The 21,095-nt window shown below is 40.2% G+C and overlaps 1 protein-coding gene and 1 long non-coding RNA gene across 4 annotated transcripts in view; one reads left to right on the forward strand and one right to left on the reverse strand.

Annotated features, from left to right (window-relative positions):
• The window catches only part of LOC101161061 (netrin-1), a 61,249-nt gene extending 41,373 nt beyond the window's left edge, over window positions 1-19,876 (reverse strand). The window contains exons 1-2 of one of the 3 annotated variants that reach the window (XM_004071822.3): window positions 19,617-19,876; window positions 18,414-19,444 (exon numbers count right to left, since the gene is read on the reverse strand). In XM_004071822.3, the coding sequence (XP_004071870.1) occupies window positions 18,414-19,428 (1,015 nt within the window). In that variant the 5' untranslated portion in view covers window positions 19,429-19,444; window positions 19,617-19,876. Of the gene's footprint in view, window positions 1-18,413; window positions 19,445-19,593 lie in introns of all 3 variants that reach the window. The other 2 variants (XM_011478551.2, XM_020705473.1) reach the window with 2 other exon arrangements.
• On the forward strand, window positions 18,684-21,060 carry LOC105354631. The gene is made up of 4 exons (XR_909205.2): window positions 18,684-18,790; window positions 19,885-19,973; window positions 20,359-20,479; window positions 20,559-21,060. It is a non-coding gene; the product is annotated as an uncharacterized LOC105354631 (long non-coding RNA).
• The last annotated feature ends 35 nt before the right edge of the window (window positions 21,061-21,095 follow it).

Genomic DNA, 21,095 nt, shown 5'->3' on the forward strand with positions numbered 1-21,095 from the left:
CCGGGCTGCTCCCTGTTCCCTTCTCTACCTCTGCCGGTTCCAAGCCCGGTTTGAGAAGGTTGCGTCAGGAAGGGCATCCGGCGTAAAACATTGCCAAATTTACCATGCGACTTGTTCGCTGTGGCGACCCCTGATGGGAGAAGCCGAAAGTGGAAGAAGATTTTATTTGGAAGAGCAAAAAATGAATAGGTATATCTGTATTTACACTATTTTAAAATATTTTTAACTAAATATTAACCCTTTTACATTGCAGAATGAGCTACACATTCTTTTGTCAACCATTTTTTTTACCACAAGTAATGAAATTCCAGCTGATCCAAAATAGCAGTTTTGCACCTGTATGCTTTTCTGCGGGTCAGAATCAGCTAAATCGGGTAGATCTTGTGAATAGGCAGACTGTCCCACAGTGTTTGTAGCCTTTACAACATTTCAAAGAAAGGTCAAACAGCAGCGTATGGAGCCATATTTGTTTCTTCAATTAAAACAAAATGCAAGGTTTTGAAACTAGTGGCATGAAAACATCGAAGTGCTGAAACCAGTCCTATTGTAGCTTCATGAGTTCTCATCTCAGCCAGCACAAATCTCGTGGCAGACTGTTTCCGATGGAACCAGACCTTTTTGAGAACGTGCACCGTTGCTGCCATACTCTGATCATTTTGAAAACTTATTTTTTAACCGTTGTACCTTTCAATCCAGCAAATGCAGGAATAAAAAAACTGCTCAAATCAGAGGAATCCCAAAGCACTAAAAGGTTGAAAATAAGGTTGGATTAAGGTGATGAAGGGACCTCTCAGACTGTCAAAAGACTAGCAGGACTTGCTGGTTTTAGGCGTTTAACTTTTCCCCCCCCCTACCTGGTAAAACTTATTGTTGGTCCTACGGAGGAAGATTAGGGCCGTGGAAAACAAAAATAAAGTCCCAAAAAGAATTCTGACTTTTTTTCTCAGAATTCTGAGCAAAAAAGTCAGAATTCCGAGATTAAAATCCGAATTCTCCTTGGCCCTTTATTTTCTTTTTACAACCATAACCCTCTTCCAAAGCTTGCAATACCCTCTTCAAAAAAAAAAGAGAAGCTGTTGTGATTGTGTGATTTTTCCACGGTTAGTTTCAGCGTGAAAGCCGACCAAACAAAATGAATTTGCCAGCTATTACTTTTTGTCACTCTTTTGGCTGGATGGTTCCCTAAATCTTCTGAGCACAAAAGGCAAGACAAACCATCCTGACAGATGTTGTAACACCAAGTCCTTCTGTTCTGGTACTGACTTGATAGATGTTTGAAAGATTTTAAAACTCAGAACAGAAAATGAGACGATGCTGCACAAATGGAACCTAATAGAGCCTGGTCAGGGGGAGACACTGTCCAACTGAACCTGCTCCTGATGTCTATGCACAGCCAGGTTGCTGCTGGATTTCAGCACTGCGCTGAGCTGCAGATCTCCCCGGTGCAGCAGGGAGGTTATATTAACACTCCGGCACGCGGCGGCTCCACAGCGTAGGGAGTAAAGGAGAAAGAGGCAGGAAGCCACAAGGTCGTAAATCATTAGGCTGGAGTGACAATCCATCGTTCTTGTGGCATGTTTATTGTGCTTTTCTACACTTTTCTCCAAAGGCCTATTTATAACTGTGTTGAGTAGCATCTCTCCTGTGTCCTGTGGATTCCATTCGCACTTTTAACCTTTGGCATCATCCAAAAAATGTTTAAAGTTTAAATTTGAGCTAAAGGAATTTTTAAAATTACATTTAAACTGATCTTGAATGATAGGAATTTTTAACCCTGTTGAACCCACAGGGTCAATTTTCCTTTAAGAAAACTAGAAGAAAATTGTTTTTGGTTACTCCGGGGTTAAAAAGATGTCACCACAAAGAGAATAATGTTGCAGCAGTAGCACCCACTGCTGTCATAATATAAAATCAAACAGAACATGATTTATAAATATGCATTTCTGGAAACACTAACAGGTCTGTTGCAATGTTGTGCTCTTTTTTAGGCCTCAAAGTTTGTTCTGGTTGCTAAGCAACTTGAAAGACTATTAATTGAAGAGGAAAAGGCTTGGTCTCTTCCTGAAGAACACCAGCCGCAGGCAGTCTTGGCAGAAGCTGTGAACTTTATGCTGCAGCTGTTTGGAGTGAAATAAAAGTAGTTTTGTAAATCTCCAAAGGATAGTCCCATCCAGTCTCAGTATTTTCAGTTGTGATATGCATATTTAGTTATACATTTGTATTATATTCAGTTTGTCATCAGTTTTCAAATAGTCATGTCCTGAGAAATTATCCTCGGTTTGGTGGACCTTAAAATTCAGAATAATTTGTGCAGGTGTTTTCACGGGAACATCGAATGTATTCATGTATTCATTACCCTGTAAATTTTCTATCTAAGCCCCTCCTCCTAACTCCCTCCTTCTCCTTTTGCTACCAAAGTGCACCGTTACACCTTTCACAGTGATGCTACTTAAAGGAAATGCCTCCGTTTTAAATGTTCTCATTAGGGTTTTAACGATTCAGTTTAACAACAATTCGATTCATATCATAATTTGTGGTTGCTGATCCAATTCATAGTCAATATTGATTTATTTGGAACAATGTGATTCGATTCACTGACCTAAAATCGATCCGGGACATCTTTAGCCAACACTTCAAGCAGTGTGAAATAAATACCTGGGTACTGAACCGCTCAGGTGTAGTTTTCCAGATTTATTGTCTTTCTTGCAAGATAATCAAATATAAATTAAATATGTATACAAACAAACAAGTAAACAATAATTAATGGAAAATGCGTTTGATGTGATTTAAATTGTTGTCCAAGAGGATCCTTACACCCCTACTGTTCATGTCATCTGCCTCGCTTTAGTTCATCATCATACCACTAGGGGCAGTAGAAGGACTTTTTCCACTTATTTAAAAAACGCCTGCTTTAATCTCAAAAACTACTTGCCGGGAAAAGTTTTGCTAAAATTTAAACTTGTATGATTATAATAACTCATCTATTGTATTTTATTTTTTAAAAATGATTACTTACTGTTTTGAATAAAGAACATTTAGTTAAATATTAAATCTCAGTTACACCATGCTAAAAATGTGCAGATCAACTTTATTGCAGTGGGTAAATATATATATTTTTTCCTGAATCACAATAGTTTTGGATTTTACACTAAAATTGTTGTGAGCAAAAACCTACTAAAACACCAAACGTAAAATCACTGATACTATTTATATCCTAAAAAATTTTTTTATTTCAAAATGTTTTTGTGGATTTCATCACAGGGTTTTCATAAGACATCTTTAATACAAAAAATTTAATTTTTTAAACAATTTAAGAGTGTTTAATTTTCATTAGTCTGTTTTAAGCAATATTTTATTATAATCACTTTTGTTATGTTAGAATCTTGTCAAGGATCATTTGTTTCTGTTTTTTTCTTCTTTTTGAACACAGTCTTTAACCCTGCATCACATCACATGACCTTCTCTTACAGACCTTGTCTCTTTCCACTGGGACTGTCACAAACTTCTTTAAACAGGCTGCAATAAGACCCATTTTAAAAAAAGCCTAACCTGGATCCATCATAACCCATTTCAAAATAACCTCTCCTCTCAAAAGTTTTGGAGAAGGTAGTGGCAGAACAGTTTACATCTTTTTTAAACAACTATGAACTCTTCGATAAGTACCAATCTGGTTTTAGAAAGATGCATTCCACGGAGATTGCTTTACTCGAAGCATCAAATGATGTGCAGATGGCTACTGACTGGAAAATACACAGTTTTGGTTCTTTTAGGGTTATCATCAGTTTTTGATACTGTAGACCATAAAATACTGTTGGACAGATTAGAAAATGAGTTTGATATTGCTGACTAACAGAACTTTCTCTGTTTATGTAAATGGAATTGTTAAAGCCAATCTTACCAGCAAAGAGAACAGTTTCTTCTATTTGGATCAAAAAAAAAATATTTAGGGAACCACTGGGGCTACAGTAGCGGGGATCTAAACAAGAGATAAGAAGAAGGTGGAAACAGTCCACATACCTGCTCAAATTGAAAGAAATAGGAGGCACCAGAGGAGGAATTAATCCCACTTCCAGTCTGACACTCGCAAAAACACTGTGACCAGAGGGAGGGTGGATGCTGATGGATCCCAGGATTATTCTGCGGATGTGGAATGCTTAGATATTTACAATCATTTTGGGAGCAATGTGCAGTAATAAGCGAGGGTTTCCTCTCCTGCTGGATATCCCCTCAGATATAAGTGGTTCCTCATTTGCTTTTGGGGGGAAATCAGGCACTGGGGTATAGCAGGGATGGAGACAGTCAAGGGAAGAATGCATCAATCCATTCTGGGGAGCTGCAGGGAGACACCCCCACGGTTGTTAGGTAGAGAAATAAATATGTAACTGGATCCAACAAGTGTTTTTTCCCCTGAAGGCAGACTCATTATGTCTCACTGTTAATGAAAAGAAGTGGTGCAATTAGCAGCTGACATCCCTGCTGTTTGGTGAGGGATTAAGCAGAAGTCACTTTCCCTTTGCAGGTTTTCTTTGAGGACAGACGTAAAGCTCCCTTTAGTGTGTCGATGAAGACTATTCATCTGTGAGAGATCCAGTTGTGAGCTGTTGCATTTGTCGTGTGTAAAAAGACCTTCGTGTTGACAGCGCAGCGGGAAAGATGGTACAAGCCAAAGGAGCTTAGCCTCCCCTCCGCGGAAGAGATTTTTAAAGCTTTCTAGGGGGAGAAAGGGGCCGTGGCACTGGGGGTAAATGACACTGAGGAAGCGTGTTGTGTGTGTGGGCGTCTGCGCTGTCACTGAGCTGGCTGCGTCCGGTGGCGGCACAGCAGGGGAGCTGGCCGGGGGTCTGAAGCTGAGCCACAGAGCGTGTCACTCTCTTGGCCCATTAATCATTCCCAGCCTGCCCTGCTGCGGCCCCTCAAAGGGGGCTCCATGTTCGCGCACTTGGTGGTCCTGGTGCCACCCTGGAGGCCGCACAAAGTCAGCCTCACGCATGACAAAAGAAAGAGGAGCATCTGCATTTTTATAACCGCACGCTTTCATTTCATCTCTTTATTAAAGTATCCCATAAGAAAACAACAATGAACACCAGGAAAAAGCAAACAGCTTAGTCTGTCCCAACTGTGCAGGATCCCCTCACTGTTTTTCTGAAGTAGGGCTTTAAATCATTCAAACCTTTAAAGCAGCTGGATCTGAGTTAGAACAACAAAAAACACTCATTTCCAAACTTTTCCCGAACACCTCATACAGTTGATGCAATACAGAGGTTTCTGTTTGACACCAGGGGTTTGTAAATCTGGATATTAATTCTGGCAAATCTACGCCTTATGAAAAAATGAAAAACAAGGAAACAACACTGCAAAATGAAAATAAATAAACAGAACAGTCAAGTTCTAATGCACTCTGATGCATTCACCACAATGCTGGGAACAGATTTCATTTTTTATTTACTTTCTGCTTCATCACAGCACCTCCTGGATTCATTGATATTGGTTTTAATGGATCCAATTTAGTACATCGTTAAATTCACAGTTTAGAGGTACATAAGTTAAAACCAAAAAATACATTTTTTTACTACACTTGACTTTTTGCTACTAAGTGACAGATTCCTATCCTTTATTGAATAGTTGACCTATTTTAACTCAGGAGATGTTCTCTAAGATTTTAACAGTTTGTACTACTGACCTTGTGGCATTTAACTCAATTAGTGTATCTGCACATTTTGGTTTAATGCATGTCTCTTTTCTGCAAATGCCTTTTTTAAAAATGGATGCCATCAAAGAGAAAACTTTAATTTTTTGTGATAATAATGGTAAAGTATCCGATAACAAAATAGATTTCTTTGACAATGTTTGACTTTGTTGTTCACTGTGAGTGGATTCACATGAAAAAAAACATTCAAATATTAGAAATGTTTAAAACAATTAGGAAAAAACTTTGTGAAAAAGTTCCATGTCTTGTTTAATTTTTTTAAAGCCAGTATTTTTATCATATTTGAACTTTTTTATTAAAAATTCTCTAATATTTCTGTTTTTTTTTCTTAAGCTAATAGTTTACATCAGGCACACAGTTGGGCAGCTATGATCATCAGATGTGCATCTTAGCCATTAATCACAACAGTTCCTCATAACGATGAAAGCAATCTGCATTCATAATGAAGAAGGTTTAAAATAGTTTCATCAGTGAATCCGGGTCGTCCTTTAATGCAGCCCCACTGACCATACGCATGCGCTCTGGTTGATCATGGGGAGTGTGGCTTTCTAATCTAACCGCACCATTAAAAGTTTTGGATCCCATTGATCTATAACAAATAGTCTATAACAAAATGAAGCTAAAGATGTTAAGCAAGTTAAAGTGAATGTCATTTAAACCATTGACTCTCTCTCCAACCAGAGTTCCTGTGTATCCGAATTCCCACCCTAATCCCTAACTCCTGAAAAACTGTATAGCGCTGGACTATCTAGTGCCCTGGACTTTAAAAGCAATTCGGACACCATAGTCCCTGTATTTTTTTTGTGTGTGGCGAATATGACATCACCAAAATCACAAGCTGAAAATCTAATCGATATGAGTGTTTTACGACAGCTATTTAAGAATCCACTCTGTTCTGGTGATGAAAATGCTAATGATTTATTAAAAAAACACATTTAACTTTTTTTTTTTTGTTGCAAAAATTGTTCAAATGCATTGCATTGTGGTCTATTTTCACTAACATAGTGAGCATCGATGCACACTGGTTTTTCACAGACTTCTGGGAAATTTCTAGGGCATCCGGTTTTGGACGTGTAGATCCGGACAGCAATACAAAATGGCGAACGCACTATAGTTCACTATGTAGTGATTAGTGGGGGGATTCAGACACAACTTTTGTCTTAAGTCCTGAGAACCTTTTTTGTTAGATATTAGATTAGACATTATCACCATTATTAAGAAAATATTTGTACTCTAACATTAAACACAATACCATTTGTATTTTTTTCTTTTCAACTTCATCCTCTTATATTTTCTCTGTGTTTCCATCAAATATTTTGTTGCTGTACTCATGATCCAAGTGTTGTGTGATTTTGTGAGTGTGTTTTGTTTGGTTTTGTTAGTGTGTTCAAAAACAAAAAAATACATGTGTTAAAAAAAACATTCTCATTATGCCGTAATATATTGCTCTTATTAGAACCTTTAAAGGTTGATAAGAATGCGTATGCGAGAAATATCTAAGGGGTCAAATTTTACGGAGCCCCTAAAGGGCCATTGATGAAAAAACTGGAGGAAAAAAATTTTTTTTTGAAGTAAAAAAAATTTTTTGGGAGTAAAACATTTTTTTTTTTTGAAGTAAAAAGGAAACAAAAACAGAGCAGACCGACTAAACTTAGTTTAACAGGTGAGCTGAATGAGCTTGAACGTTCCAAATATCTGGAAGCTCATTTGTTTGATTGATAATTTATTAAAGTTTTATTTATTGATGGTTGGTTTGCAGGATCCCTGCAGCCCGATGAAGCCATCCGTGTCCCTGCAGCTTTCCACTTCAATCCTTTCTTCCTCCACCAAAAACAAGATCTCTACGTTTGTGTGACGCTTCCGTCTGAGGAGGAGGATCACCTTTTTTTGGCATTTTCAACGTTCTAATGCTAATATAATAGACTATTTTCATTCATCTTTGTTGTTTGATGATATAACGGGACGTTTACTTCCGCATTGGTGTTCGGATCTGATGACAGGTTCATGACGTAAGGTGACAGATGAACTTCGGGGTTTGAGAATGGAAAGGAGAATAAAAGCTGCAGCGATCCTCTGCACCAAAACGTGTCTCTGAGCTCCTTATTTTACATATGAAACTCCGCTTTACTGACACTGAACCCCGGAAAACCGCCTCTACTGACAATAATCTGATTTTGAGTCGCCAAAGGTGCAGAATCTCTTTGTTTTAAACCTATAATAAACCTGGAAATAAAGCTTCACAAAAGGCTCCAAATCTTTCATCTTCAAACGATGCTCCGATGAACGGACAACTTCTGTGTTTTCTCCTTGTTAATCTATGACTTTTTTCTCGTAAATTTACGAGATAAAATGTCGTAATTTTACTTTTTTTTTTTTTTTGGTGGCCCTAATACTCCGTCGTAAACTCTCAAAGATCAAACCCTTCATAGAAATCAAGTCCAGTACTAGAATGAAAACAAGAATCTAATCTCGATGAAGATTTATGTAACATTGGCAAGCTGCAAAAGCGTAAAACAGGGTACAAAGGAGATTGATAGACAAGCTTAACAGCAAAGTCGCAATCGAAATAGTGAGATTGCAAAAGCTAATCAGTGATATAGCGCTAGAAAACTGAAAACAGATCTGAAAGCAAAAAGGAAGAAATGAAAGAAAAAGTTGAAAAAACCAATTTTTTTACACTTAGTAACAGTCTTATGATATTTTTTTAATTAAAGTTTTAAATTTACACTTAAAAAAAATTCAAGTTTACAATAATATGTCTTATTTTCAATTTTTCTATTCTATTTTTTTTTCAAATTTATAATCCAGTTTTTCATTCACTTTAAGCTGATCCCAATTTGACCAATTTGTAAATTTGCAGCTAAATGAAACTTTTAGAGCTTAAACTCAACTCAACTCAACTCAACTCAACTTTATTTATAAAGCACTTTAAACAGAACAAGGTTCACCAAAGTGCTGAACAATACAAAAATTAATAAAAGCACATGAAAATATAAAGCATAAAACACATAAAATAGGTCCGGATTCCAACTCAGTTAAAAGACAAAGTGAAAAAATATGTTTTAAGAGCAGATTTAAAAATACTGAGTGAGTTTATCTGTCTGAGGTACAGGGGCAATTCGTTCCAGATTTTTGGTCCGAAGACCGAGAAGGCTCGGTCACCTCTCAGTTTTCTCCTGGTCTTCGAGACGACCAGCTGTGTCTGATTTGTTGACCTAAGGGAGCGGGGGGGATTGTACACCTGAATCAGGTCAGACAGATATTTTGGGGCGAGTCCATGGAGACATTTAAAAACAAATAGGAGAATTTTAAAATCAATGCGTAAGCGAACTGGGAGCCAGTGAAGAGATGCAAAAATGGGAGTGATATGTTCTTGTTTCCGTGTACCAGTTAGAAGACGGGCAGCTGCATTTTGGACTAACTGCAAACGAGCAAGTAATTTCTGGGAAAGCCCAACATAGAGAGCATTACAGTAGTCCAAACGTGTTGAAATAAAAGCATGGATTAAAATCTCTTAAAGACACATAACAGTGCTACTAAACTCACAAACTACAATACTACCTTTTGCCCAATTATATTATTATAGTACTATATATTCATATCATAATAACAGTATAACACTATGAACCTTTTAAAAACCTCTGCAATTCTCTATGGCAAACTCCAGACCTTTATATCTGTCTTTGACCGATATTGTCTTTGATCAGTAAAGGACACAGAGAACTAAAAATAAAAGTTTTCTTAGTTTGCATTGAAAACTTCACACGAACTGTTCAGTACCATGTATTTATCTCTGAGTTTTGGCCAAGGATGTCCTGGATCGATCTTAGGTCAGTGTATCGTATCAAATCAGATTTTTCAAAAGGAACCAAAATTGACTATGAGTCGGATCAGCAACCACAAATTATGACATGAATTGAATCAATAAAATGTATCATTACACTCCTAGTTCAAACAGTACAAACTGCACTGATTTAAAAATCTGCAGCACAGACGTGTGCTTCAAACCTTCCGCATACATGTAGATCATTGTCAAAAATCTGCCTCTACTGTTGGTGTTTGTGTGAATGTCTAAATAACAACACAGGTGGTGATGAGTGTTCTTGAAAATGTGAAAAGCTCGTATGGATAAGTTTCGTGCAAATCAGCAGGAGATCCGACATCAACACCTGTGAACGGTGGAAACGTTAAGTCAAAGTGTCAGCTCAGAGACGTACCTCCTTAAGCAGAGCAGAGTTTCTCAAGCTGCTATTCAAAGACGGAGTGAAACCTTTCTGGCTCCGAGCATGATGTCTGTTTTGAGTTATGATCTTTAGGAAAAATAAATCCCCCTGAAAACATGCAGCTTTTACTCAAGTGCCACAGAACTGTATCACAGCAGGAATCTCTGTTTTACAGTCAGTTTTCTTATGGTCCCCTAAATGCCCGTCTTTGTTTTATGGTCCGACTGCTCACGAAATGTCTCACCAGAGTAACACAGGATAAAGTTGCAAGGAACACCAGTGGCAGCAGGGCTTGGGCTACTTTCTGAAGTTTTGTTGTCTATATTTGAGAATTTTAGGATGGGGTCCTGGAAGCACTGTAGATCCTTCTATCAGTGATGGAGTCTGTAGGCTCTGGTTGTAGGGTTCTGTTCAGGGCAGTGTTCATGGGACAAACGAGTCTTCACTGAAACTCAATCTTCGATGTATATTTTTTTGTTAAAAAATACTGAAAAGTCCTTAAAAAATGTTTGAAATGTGATGGTTAAAACACAGTTCTGACTGTCTTGCTCCAACCTCTGCAGGATGTCCCCTCTGAGTTTGGGATTGTTTCCCAACATGGGGAACATGAACGATAAGAAAAGGATAACCAGTCAATGAAAGTATTAGCTATTTGAAATGGTTAAATCGCATTGGAACAACAGCTGCATGGCTCCCCACAAACACGAGAAACACAAAGACACAGGTTAAAAGCTTAAATAAATCAATTAGAAGCACTTGATAAAAACAATTATGTAAAAGGCTATAAACAATAGATAAATAAATAAATTGGCTCTTCAGTCAACCGTTGGAGTTAAAGTGCAAGTCTAAACGCAGCCAAACGTTCCTTGTCTTTTTTTTCTTTATTCAGAGACCTCACAGACTCAGGGAAGAAGCTTCCAGCATGATGTTAGATGATGATGTTAGAGGATGTTAGCCAAGCTGACATCAATCATGGACAACCCCTCTCACCCACTGTATCAGACTGTTTCAGACCTCAGCAGCTCCTTCAGTGGCAGACTGCTGCACCCACGATGCAAAAAGGAACGCTACCGCAGGTCCTTCATCCCAGCTGCCAGCAGACTGTTCAACACCAGCCTAAGTAAATAGTTTTTTATAGTTTTGCGTTTTTTTTATTTCCACTGTACCAAAACTGTATATACAGATGACCTCTATATTCCTGTACATCATTTTCCCTGTTTATTTTTCAGAGCACTCTTATTTTTGTATATATTCTTTCAAAATGTGTATTTGTTTTTAACTCGTCAATACTGTCTGTACATACTTGTGCCAAACTCCATGCTACTGTGACAAGGAAATTTCCCATTCGTGGGATTAATAAATCTAAATCTAATCTAATCTAATGTAACGTCATTAATTTAGCAGCGCGATATCTTTTTCTAGACAGTTGAGGGGGTTGACGAGAGAGATCATTTACGATCTTTGTAGATCTAGATAAGAATTTAGATTCATAAATGGTTTCCAATAATGGAAGATCGCATCTGAAAGCTGGCAGAACGAACCACACTGCTTAGAGTTTTATTTTCTTTCACAGTGAGATAGCCAAACCACACAGTGACAGAACTAGTGAAAGCACTTTCACTACAACATCAATAAAAAATTTAAAGTACAGTTTTGTTTTGAGTGAATTTCCGTAGGTTCCGTAAAGGGAAAAGACGTTGGTGAACCTTCTTAACACTACTACTGGTATTTGAAAGCCATGCAACTAAGGTCATTGGAGAATCATGAATGACAACAGGTTTTTTGTTTCTGCTTTGGCCAAAGTCAATGACCAGTTCACAAGTGTTTGGCACAAGATTGTTCTCTTGACTCCAACGAACGACATTTCCTACTTCTGCTTGATAGGGATTTTTTACTTTAAACTTTGTGAGACTCACTCCGAATTCTTCCCCTACCCCTACGACGTTACTCCCACTCAATGACGTCATCAATTGTCACCGGACATCTACGTTAGTAGATCTATTTTATGACTTTAAAAAGTCATGCAAAAACTAATCACCATTACTCACATTTTAATGTAAACGTCTGTGCTTCAGAGCACATGATGAAGTGAGTTTCACCTCGGATCACCATACTGGCAGAAAGATACCCTGGGATACCCCTAAGTCGCCACAGCTCCCCCTTAGAAAGATAAAATGTCAGACACCACTAAAGCTCCAAATGCCCCTACAATTGGAGCAAAAGGGAGTATCAGTGGTAGAATAATTTTTGGATTTGACTGTTGATTTTCACTTTCTGTTGTCCTCAGGTTGAAAAGTTTAAAAACCATTTACAAATGGCATCATCAGCATAGAAAGTTTTTAGTCCATGATGAAGCTTCACAGGGACAAGAGAGTTTAAATTAGAACTAAAGTCAATAAAACATTCATGCATAAGATCTTCTGTTACGTTAATGTTGATATACAGAATTCAGAGCAGAAGAGATAGCATCTTAAACACTCCCGTTGTGTTTTGATGAAAGCTCCCTATATTCTTTGTGGTAAGTGTGATTTTAAAATTTGTAAGGATTCGTGGCTGTTTCATCCATCTCAAACAGACGTGCTTCAGCTTTAAAGGCTGTGGAATGAAGGATGTGTTGCATTAGTCATGGCTTTGTTGCTGTGTAGAAACAGGAAGCAACAACTATATCAGTTCTGAGCTCTACGTGCAGTTGGACCAATAAATGGTAGATCTGGTCATTTTCTGGTTTTTAATAGTGGCAAAGTGTTATACGTTAACAAGTCTGTGTACATTGTCACTCGACCGTCTGCTTTTGTTAAATCCAGTTTGATCAAGGTGAATTATGTGAGGAGTGATTTTTGTTGTCTCTGTGTGTTGCTTTGCAAATTATTTTTGGAGATAAAAGAAATGGGACGATAGCTTGTAGGAGCTGTGGGATCTATCTCTGGTCTGAGAAGAAGGATTATGTCGGCTGAATTCATGCTAGGTAGCATTGATTGGCTTTCCTTGATAAATGTGACCATTTTAAGAAGACATTGGTGCCAGCTGTTCCCGGAATTCTTTATAAAACTCAGATGGAAAGCCCTGGACTGTTTCTCAATTTGACTGATTAGCTCTTAAGTGTTGGAAATACCTCCTCCCTGCCTGAGACCTGCACTCAGACCACGTTCTAAAACAGATCATTCGGACTCATTCATCCATCTGATGCAACTCTGTCAATAATCTTGGATTCTCCATTTTGCAAAAAAAAGGATCCAGAATGTTATATAATCTGCATTGGTTTCCTAATACCTTCATTCACATCTTATTTGCATGACTGCAAATTTGAATCCTCATTAAGATTTATTCATCTCTGAACCTCTAAAACGTTTGGAACAGACTATTGGTTTGGTTTCATCTTTATCTGATGTTCTTGAAACATTTGCAGCTGTGTTGGTGTTCCCCTTTTTTCATATGACGTTTCTTCACTCACTGCCATGGGCGTTAGACTGTTTCCATTGTTAAACAAAGTCTGGCTAGTCATTTGAAAGAAACAGCTTGTTTTTATTATTTTATGTTCAGTTATGTTTAAACACTGGAACCATGAAAACAGAAGTCAAAAACTCCTAAATTGGTGTGGCTTCGGCTTTTGTTGCTTACATTTTCATGACAAAAAAGATGAACACCCACAAAGAGTGGCATTGTAAAACTTAAAAAGTTGAAATGCATGAATCTGTCCTTCAAGATTCAGTGAGGAGAGGAACGAGGAGCTAAATCTACCTTTGTCTAGACACGTTGTGGCTCTAAATCCTTAAAGGCCCACTTTGATGAGATTTGTGTTTTTGCCCTTTTTAACAAGTTCTTGCAGCCTTTTTCTGATGATGGCGGAAAGATATTTAGAAGAATTAAGCTCAAATGGCATTTATGAATATTTCTTTATTCAAATTGAAGCCAAACTGGAGCAGATGAAACAATGTTGTTTGAAAAAGACAGTTTTTGTGACGTAGAAAATATGATGGGTCGGCCGCAAGTTCCCTGCTCTGAACTCATAGCAATAGGTGGCAGGAAGGTGGGCGGGGTTGCTATGCACTAATATTCCAGCCCACAACCCATGCAGAGGTGAATTTCAAATCAACTCCTGCTGCTCTGCAGAAACTACGTCCTAGAAAACGACACCGTTTTTTTGGCTAAAAACAGCATAGTAGTCATCAGCAGTCATGACACCAAAAGGGATTCAGCAAGTTCTAAAGATGGATGGAAGAAGAAGTCAGCGATCTTTGGACCACACAGCTTTAAGATAAAGATATGAGCTCCAGATCTGCTCCAAACTGCAGAAGCACAGCTCTCTGCGCAGCTTCTTCAGAATGGAACTGTTAGAACGGATTCTTCTTTCCATGCAGTTTATAGTAGCTGTATCCTTAACCCTTGTGCTATCCAGGCACTTTAACATTGGGAGTCGGGTCATCTAGACCCACTAGACAGTGCGCTGAACCTTTTTTCTTCAATGATTTGTGAACCTCACTGGTGTCCATGGATTACATGAAATCTTTCCACCTTTATCCACCTTTGTCATGCTTGGGAGAACACGTCAATGCAAGGGTGGGGTCATCTAAGATAGCACAAGGGTTAAGCATCTTTACGTCTGTGTGGTCTGCAGAAAATACGATGCTACTGTTTTGGCTAAAACTTTATTGGGTCTGTTAGTAATGAAAAAAGTAGGAAAACTTCCAGAAAGTGTTGTATGTTGCTGTCAGTCAGCAAGAATCTAAATATTTGTGACCATATTTATAATAACTTGTGATATTTATTTTTCAGATTTAGCATTTGGAACACACATCTATTAGGGAAAGAGTGGCACAGAGTGGGAAAGGCCCGGAAATCGAACTTTATATAATTTTTTTGTGACAAATTGAGTTTGTGGATAGATTTTCAAAGCACCTGCAGAGGCTGCATAAAAAAAATCACACAAATGTGCACAACTTGTAATGAAAAACACTTCATAGTGATGTGAAAAATCAATGTTGAAAATGATCAAGTGCCGAGTTACATCTACAAGCCACGGAGACAGCCATCTTCATCTCAACTGCTTGGCAGTCAGGATTTTCCCACAGTTCCCTTCACAGCTCATCAGTCAGACCGCAGAGGCTGGGGAGGGAGGGGGGGCGGTGCTGTCAGGGGTCAGAACTGCGCTGAACACGGGGAGAATGTGAAGCAGCTGCTCTGGACACGAGGCCCGACCTGTCACCAGCTGCCTGTGTGCTTCCAACTCATTCCTGCAGATGAACTTTAATGGATCGTGAGGAAGACATGGCAGCCTGCTTTGCTTTATTTTTCCTCAACATATTTGGGAGGAGAAACCACATATGCATGTCTCTGCAGCTCTGCTCACAGCACAGGGCGGCTCTCTGAGACTCGGGGAGGTCTGTGCCGGAACAGAGATGTGACAGCAGCCTGCAGGAACAGCAAATTTCCGGAGTAAAGAATCTGGTTTGGTGTAAAAGCATGCAGTTGGTTGATTTGGGAGGAGCTTGTTCCCCAAATAAAAAAGGCCGGTTTGTGTTTAAAGCCTGATCTTTAAGCCCGATCACAGCAGTTAAAGGGTCAGGGTTGTGTCCCCCCACATCTCCTTGAGATGTGGGGGGACACAACCTTTCGAAAGCACTCCTGAAATAAATGCTACTAACGAAGGGGTGAGAGAAATGTCCCCTTGTCCCTGTTAAAAAAAGTAATTTTATGCTTGTTTGATCCTAAAAAACAGTATTTTTCCTTAACATTTGGAGAACTGCTGTTTTTAATATTTTCATGTTACTTTTGAAGGATCTTTATATACGTTATTATGGAATTTTATGTGTAATGTAACATTAAAACGTTTTTCTGTTTCATTGTTACGAACAAACCATCCACTTATGCTGGCATTTCACTTAATAACCCACTATTTCAAGATAGATTCAGTTTAAAATAAAAAATGAAGATGCTCCAACCTCATAGTCCCTTGAAAAAAGGGTCAAAAGGTTAGCACACTATTTTGTCAGATTAATATTTAGGTGTTATTTTAACTGGGCTGCACGGTGTCGCAGTGGTTAGCGCTCTTGCCTCAAAGTCCCAGCTGGGGGACCTGAATCAGAACACCATCGGGGGTTTGCATGTTCTCCCGGTGCATGCGTGGGTTTTCTCCGGGAACTCCGGCTTCCTCCCACCGTCCAAAAACATGCTTCATAGGTTGATTGGTTACTCTAAATTGCCCCTAGGTGTGAATGTGAGTGTGCATGGGTGTGATTTTTGGGACAGAACTGGCGACCTGTCCGGGATGTTCTCTGCCTTCGCCCACGAACGGCTGGGATAGGATCCGGCAGCCCCGTGACCCCGAAAGGGACAAAACTCATTGAGTATTAAGAGGACAATTTGCTCTTTTGAAGTTCATGAGCAATCAAAATAGCAACCTAAAACTTGGGGGATTCTACCAGGCCATTCTACTGAAAATGCTTCTGTCAAATCCTTTATGTATATTAAAACAAACAACAAAAATTAGTGTTGGAAATTACCTGCGGAGTATGTTTACCATTATTTACAAAGTTTTAGTGTAAGGTGTAGATGTTTTCTTCAAATAGCAGGGGTTTAAACTCTAAAATAAAAGCTTTTATTTGCAGAAATACTCAAATTGATATCACCACTTGTATTTTTCCACATCCTTAACAGGTATGACCTATTGATAGAAAGTCTCCTCCCTTTGTTCTTTATGACTGCAGCTGTTTTATGTCTCCTTTTAATGATTCTGCATCCCTTCTTCCATGTCTTTACAAATGTTTTGCTCTTCTGACTTCATGCATTCTCCTGCTGGCCCCCATCTCTTCATCAGCATCCAAGACTAACCCCCTTTCCTCCTCTGACTCCGATCGGATTCCTCAGAGGAGACCTGAGCTGCTGGAGTGCTGTGGACACATTTTCCGCTCCTGCCTCCAGCTGATAGGAATGTTGGAAGGCTGATGCCAACACAAATGCCTCCTGACGAAATGATGGCAACCCCGCACGCAAAGTCATGGGAAATTGAGTTTGTCTGACTTCCTTCATTCCTGCCACCAACAAGTGAAACCAACTCTCCCAGAACCGCATCTTTCTCTGTCTTTCCTCATAGTTTTCTGCGCCAGTATAGACAGATCATTAGTCTGCGTCCACGCGGCTGCATGGACCCCTCCCCCGAGTCTTCCTCTTTCAGGCCATAAGGTGTCAGACCACCCTTCCTTTTTATTTCCTCTGTGGAAAGGTTTTATCTGATGACACCACTTGCTCACAAAAAAACGAGAAAGGGGGCCTCCTTCTGACAGAGAGATGGATGTCGCGGGTGACGCGCTTTTGTTTCAGTGAAATGCGCTCGCATGCGGGCGAAGGGCGGAGGCCAAAAGGAACAACTTGTTCACTTGTTCCGTCTGGTTGAGCAAACCATGGCAGTGTCGGGCATCTGAGGGAGACTGGCTTGTATTTCTAGAAACCCCTGCTGCTCTGTTCAAACACAATCAGCGCTGGGGGAAAAATAGGGAGAAAAAAAACAATTCTTTTTGTCTTCCTCTCTAAAAAAAGTTTGTTGCCTTTTAAGTGGCAGTTTATAGTTTACGTGCCAGAATATGTCAAATAAACCGCCCTAATCGGCTCTCCAATCTGGAACGGTACCTGCTTAACACAACATGCGCGACTCGCCAGCGCGCTACTGCGCAGCTGCAAGGTTTCGTTCGCAGTGAGGCCGCCCGTGCAGACGGAAATACGGATTAGCGCGTAATTACGCATTCAGACAGGCGCTCTGTGGTTCTGTGTTTGTTTAAAAGGTTTCCCGTATTTTGTTTTCTGCACAGAACAATTCAAAACGCTGATTTAAATCGCACCACAGCAGAATGACAATTTTCTAATAATAAAAGAAACCCTATTTGTGAGCAAATGGGCAAATAAACAGGACAATCCTGCTGCGCCTTTATTTTTTTACTGGTATTTAGTGTTTGTAGTTAAAAAAAAATATTACCAAAATGTAATCTATAATAATATTTAATTTGTAAATTAATTAGCTTGAGTCTTAAATTATATAAAGTTGTTGGAATAGTGCGATTTTGTCACATGACCGTTGATTTTTTTCAAGGAGCAGCTAAAGGTACATCTTACACACACACAATACTCTGCTGAAATTGCAGAGCAATTACATTGCTGAAATTTCAGCAATGTCAACCCAAATACACAAACAAGTCAGTAATTTGTTGCTTTTCATATGTAAAAAAACAATAATGCTGTTAATACTATTTAATTTGGCTTCCCGAACTTTTTTTTCTTATAAAAACGTTATGTCCTATTATTTTCCTTTATAGCGTCTACATGAGCAAATCGGGTTTGTATTTTGTTCTAAAAATAATAATCTGGATCCACAATGATTTGCACATGTTTTACTGAATATAATTGAATATAATTTAACCTTTAGATTCGGATTCAATTATCATACGGAGAAACTAAATGTAAAAGCGGAGAGGCAGGAAAACACGCAGACTTACCCACGCACTCGTTGGCCTCCCTGGCCGTGGCGCGCTGCCACGGTCGGTCATAGTGGAAAGGTTTGCACCTGTCACACTCGGGTCCCGCCGTGTTGTGCTTGCACTCGCAGACCAGATTTCCCTCTCGGTCCTTGACGCACTTCGACGCGTGCCCGTTGCACTTGCAGCGTCCTCCCACCTGCAGGTCCGAAACGGCGTAAAAGTAGGAGTCGCGCGCCAGCTCCGAGTCGTCCTCGTTCTCGTCCCCGAAGGTGTGAAGCCGACTGAAGATGACCTTGATGTCGGTGGCCGTCACCCAGTCCTGCAGCACCGGGGAGTTGTCGAAGTCGTGCGCAGACGGTCGGCCGTCCAGAGTGCTGAAGGCGATGAGGCCGCCGGTGAGCGGGTGCATGTCCGTGTGCGAGTCCGTGCAGATGGCCTCCTGCTCGTTCTGTTTGGTAATGGTCGCCTTGTTCTGCCGGTTGTACATCTTCTTGCACTGAGTGGAGTAAAACTGAAATGGCACCCAGGACTTTCCGTAGTCCATGGACTTGTAAATTGCCATGGACTCGGGTCTGGGGGAGCAGAACTGCAGGCTCACGTAGGTGACCTCGAACTTTTTGCCCAAAGACAGGGTGAGCGTGACGTTCTGCGGGTACTGCACGTACGTTTCGGACTGCCAGCAGGTGAGGTTGTGGGGGTTGTTGAGGTCTGTCAGGTACGCGGGCGGATGCGCCTTCTTGGGGTCGTTGGAGTCGCAGGTGTGACAGTCCCGCGTGCGCTCCTCTCCCTTCTCGGATACCACGCAGAAGCGTGCGGCCGGGTTCCCGCAGGTGCTAGACACGCGCACGTCCTTCCCAAACGCAGAGTTGACAAAGTCAGGGATGCATCTCCGCGGGTTCCCGTTCTCATCATAGCAGGGGTCCGGAGGGGAGGACTGCGCCGCAAACATGCTCAGCCCGTATCCCGCGAGTGCGCCTGTGGTCACCGCGGACACTGTCAGCAGGCTGATCCAGATCTCCCAGATCCTGGTCATCGTAATCCGAGCGCCTCTGAAATGCAGCAGAGACACACGGATCAGTTAATAGATGCGGACAAGTACGAGGAAAGCAAAACCACAGCCTGAACACTGGGATGATGAAACGAACATTAGGAAAAGTGTGTGCGTAAAGACGCAGAGCCGGGCATGTACGATGCTTACAAATGTGTGGGAAATAATCTTACGAGGCAAAGAAAACTCCACCCAGACCACCACCTCCAAATATCCGGCTCTGTCTGAAGGGTCTCTAAATAATTTGGAGAGAGAGTCTATCTAGTTTACGCTCCAAAAACAAAGGTGCCAGAGTCAAACTGCTGCCTTCTTTCTCTTAAGACTAAACAAAAATAACAGATGGAAAAATACTCTTCTTCTCTTCTTCTGCTGCTGCTTGTCCACCCAGTTGCACCTCTGTCCACCTATATCTTTCCTGGTCCATTCTCTATCTGTTTTAAGAGGAACAAGAGAAGAGAGTCCACTCTCTCTAGGCAGCGGAGCCACTTAAACATCTGCGTTGAAAGCAGCAGCAGCAGCGACCTCTTCTGGTGATTATTGAAAACTGCATTTTTTTGGTTTAACTCATTCAAAATCAACCTGCAGGTTATTTCTTATTTGTTAAAATGAAAATGATGTTGGTCTGAATGGATGCTCTAATGATATATTTATCAGGTCTTAAAACAAACTCTTGACATCTGCATTATGAAACATAGATACTTAATTTAAGCTTTTTTTAATAGGCCTAAAAGTATTTCAGAAAATTCAGAAATTCAACCAATTGAGGGGAAAAAATGGACTGACGTATTTTTACAGCCACATAGTTACAAAAAATTATGCCAGCATGGGAAATATTAAAGACCTACTCCAATGAAAATGGTGTTTTTGGTATTTTAACGTGTTCTTATAGCATTTTTTGTCATGGTGGCCTGTCAGATTCCTCCCCCTCCAGCTCTGCTGCTCATTCATCTCAGCTCTGACTACTCAACTCATCAAGCCACCTGCTACAAAAGGAGACCCAGCTTCATCATTCTTCGCCAGTCCGTTAACCCTGATGGTGCTTAGTCTCCTGAAGCTCACTACGCCTGGCCCCTTGTCTCGTCTTGAGTTAACATTGTCTGTTTTCCGCACTCCAGGTTTTCACCTCATGTCAAGAGTGTCACCTGAGTCCTACCACCTCGAGCAGCAGCAGCCACAGCCTTCCTGTGCTGATACCACCTGTGAATGTGAGCCACAGTTTCTGTGCTCCTCAATCTCTCCAGCTACGCCACGCACCAAGAACTCAAGCCACGTTACCCACAGTCTCGCCAGGAACCAACAAGAACTTTATTAAACATCTTACTTACCACTCACCTACCTGCCTCTGCCTATGGGTTTCAGCATCTGGGTCCGTCATGACATTTTTCTCATTATGGACAAGTATAAATTGTGAATCAGGAGCAGACCAAAAATCCTGTTTAAAAAAGCTCGCAGGTGAGACATAGAACAGGGGTGGGTAAGCTTTTTGACTTGTGGGCAACAAGGGTTCAAAAATTTGGGAACAAGAGCAGACTCATCAGTGAAGGAAATGTCATGAAATCAGGATGAAAACACGCTTTAATTTTGATTGAAAATTAATAAATATGTTTTGTTTCTAAACTCTGACTTTAGTCTTTATTTTAATGCCAATTGCA

The sequence above is a fragment of the Oryzias latipes genome, chromosome 8, assembly GCF_002234675.1.
Source record: "Oryzias latipes chromosome 8, ASM223467v1".
Taxonomy (NCBI): Eukaryota; Metazoa; Chordata; class Actinopteri; order Beloniformes; family Adrianichthyidae; genus Oryzias; species Oryzias latipes.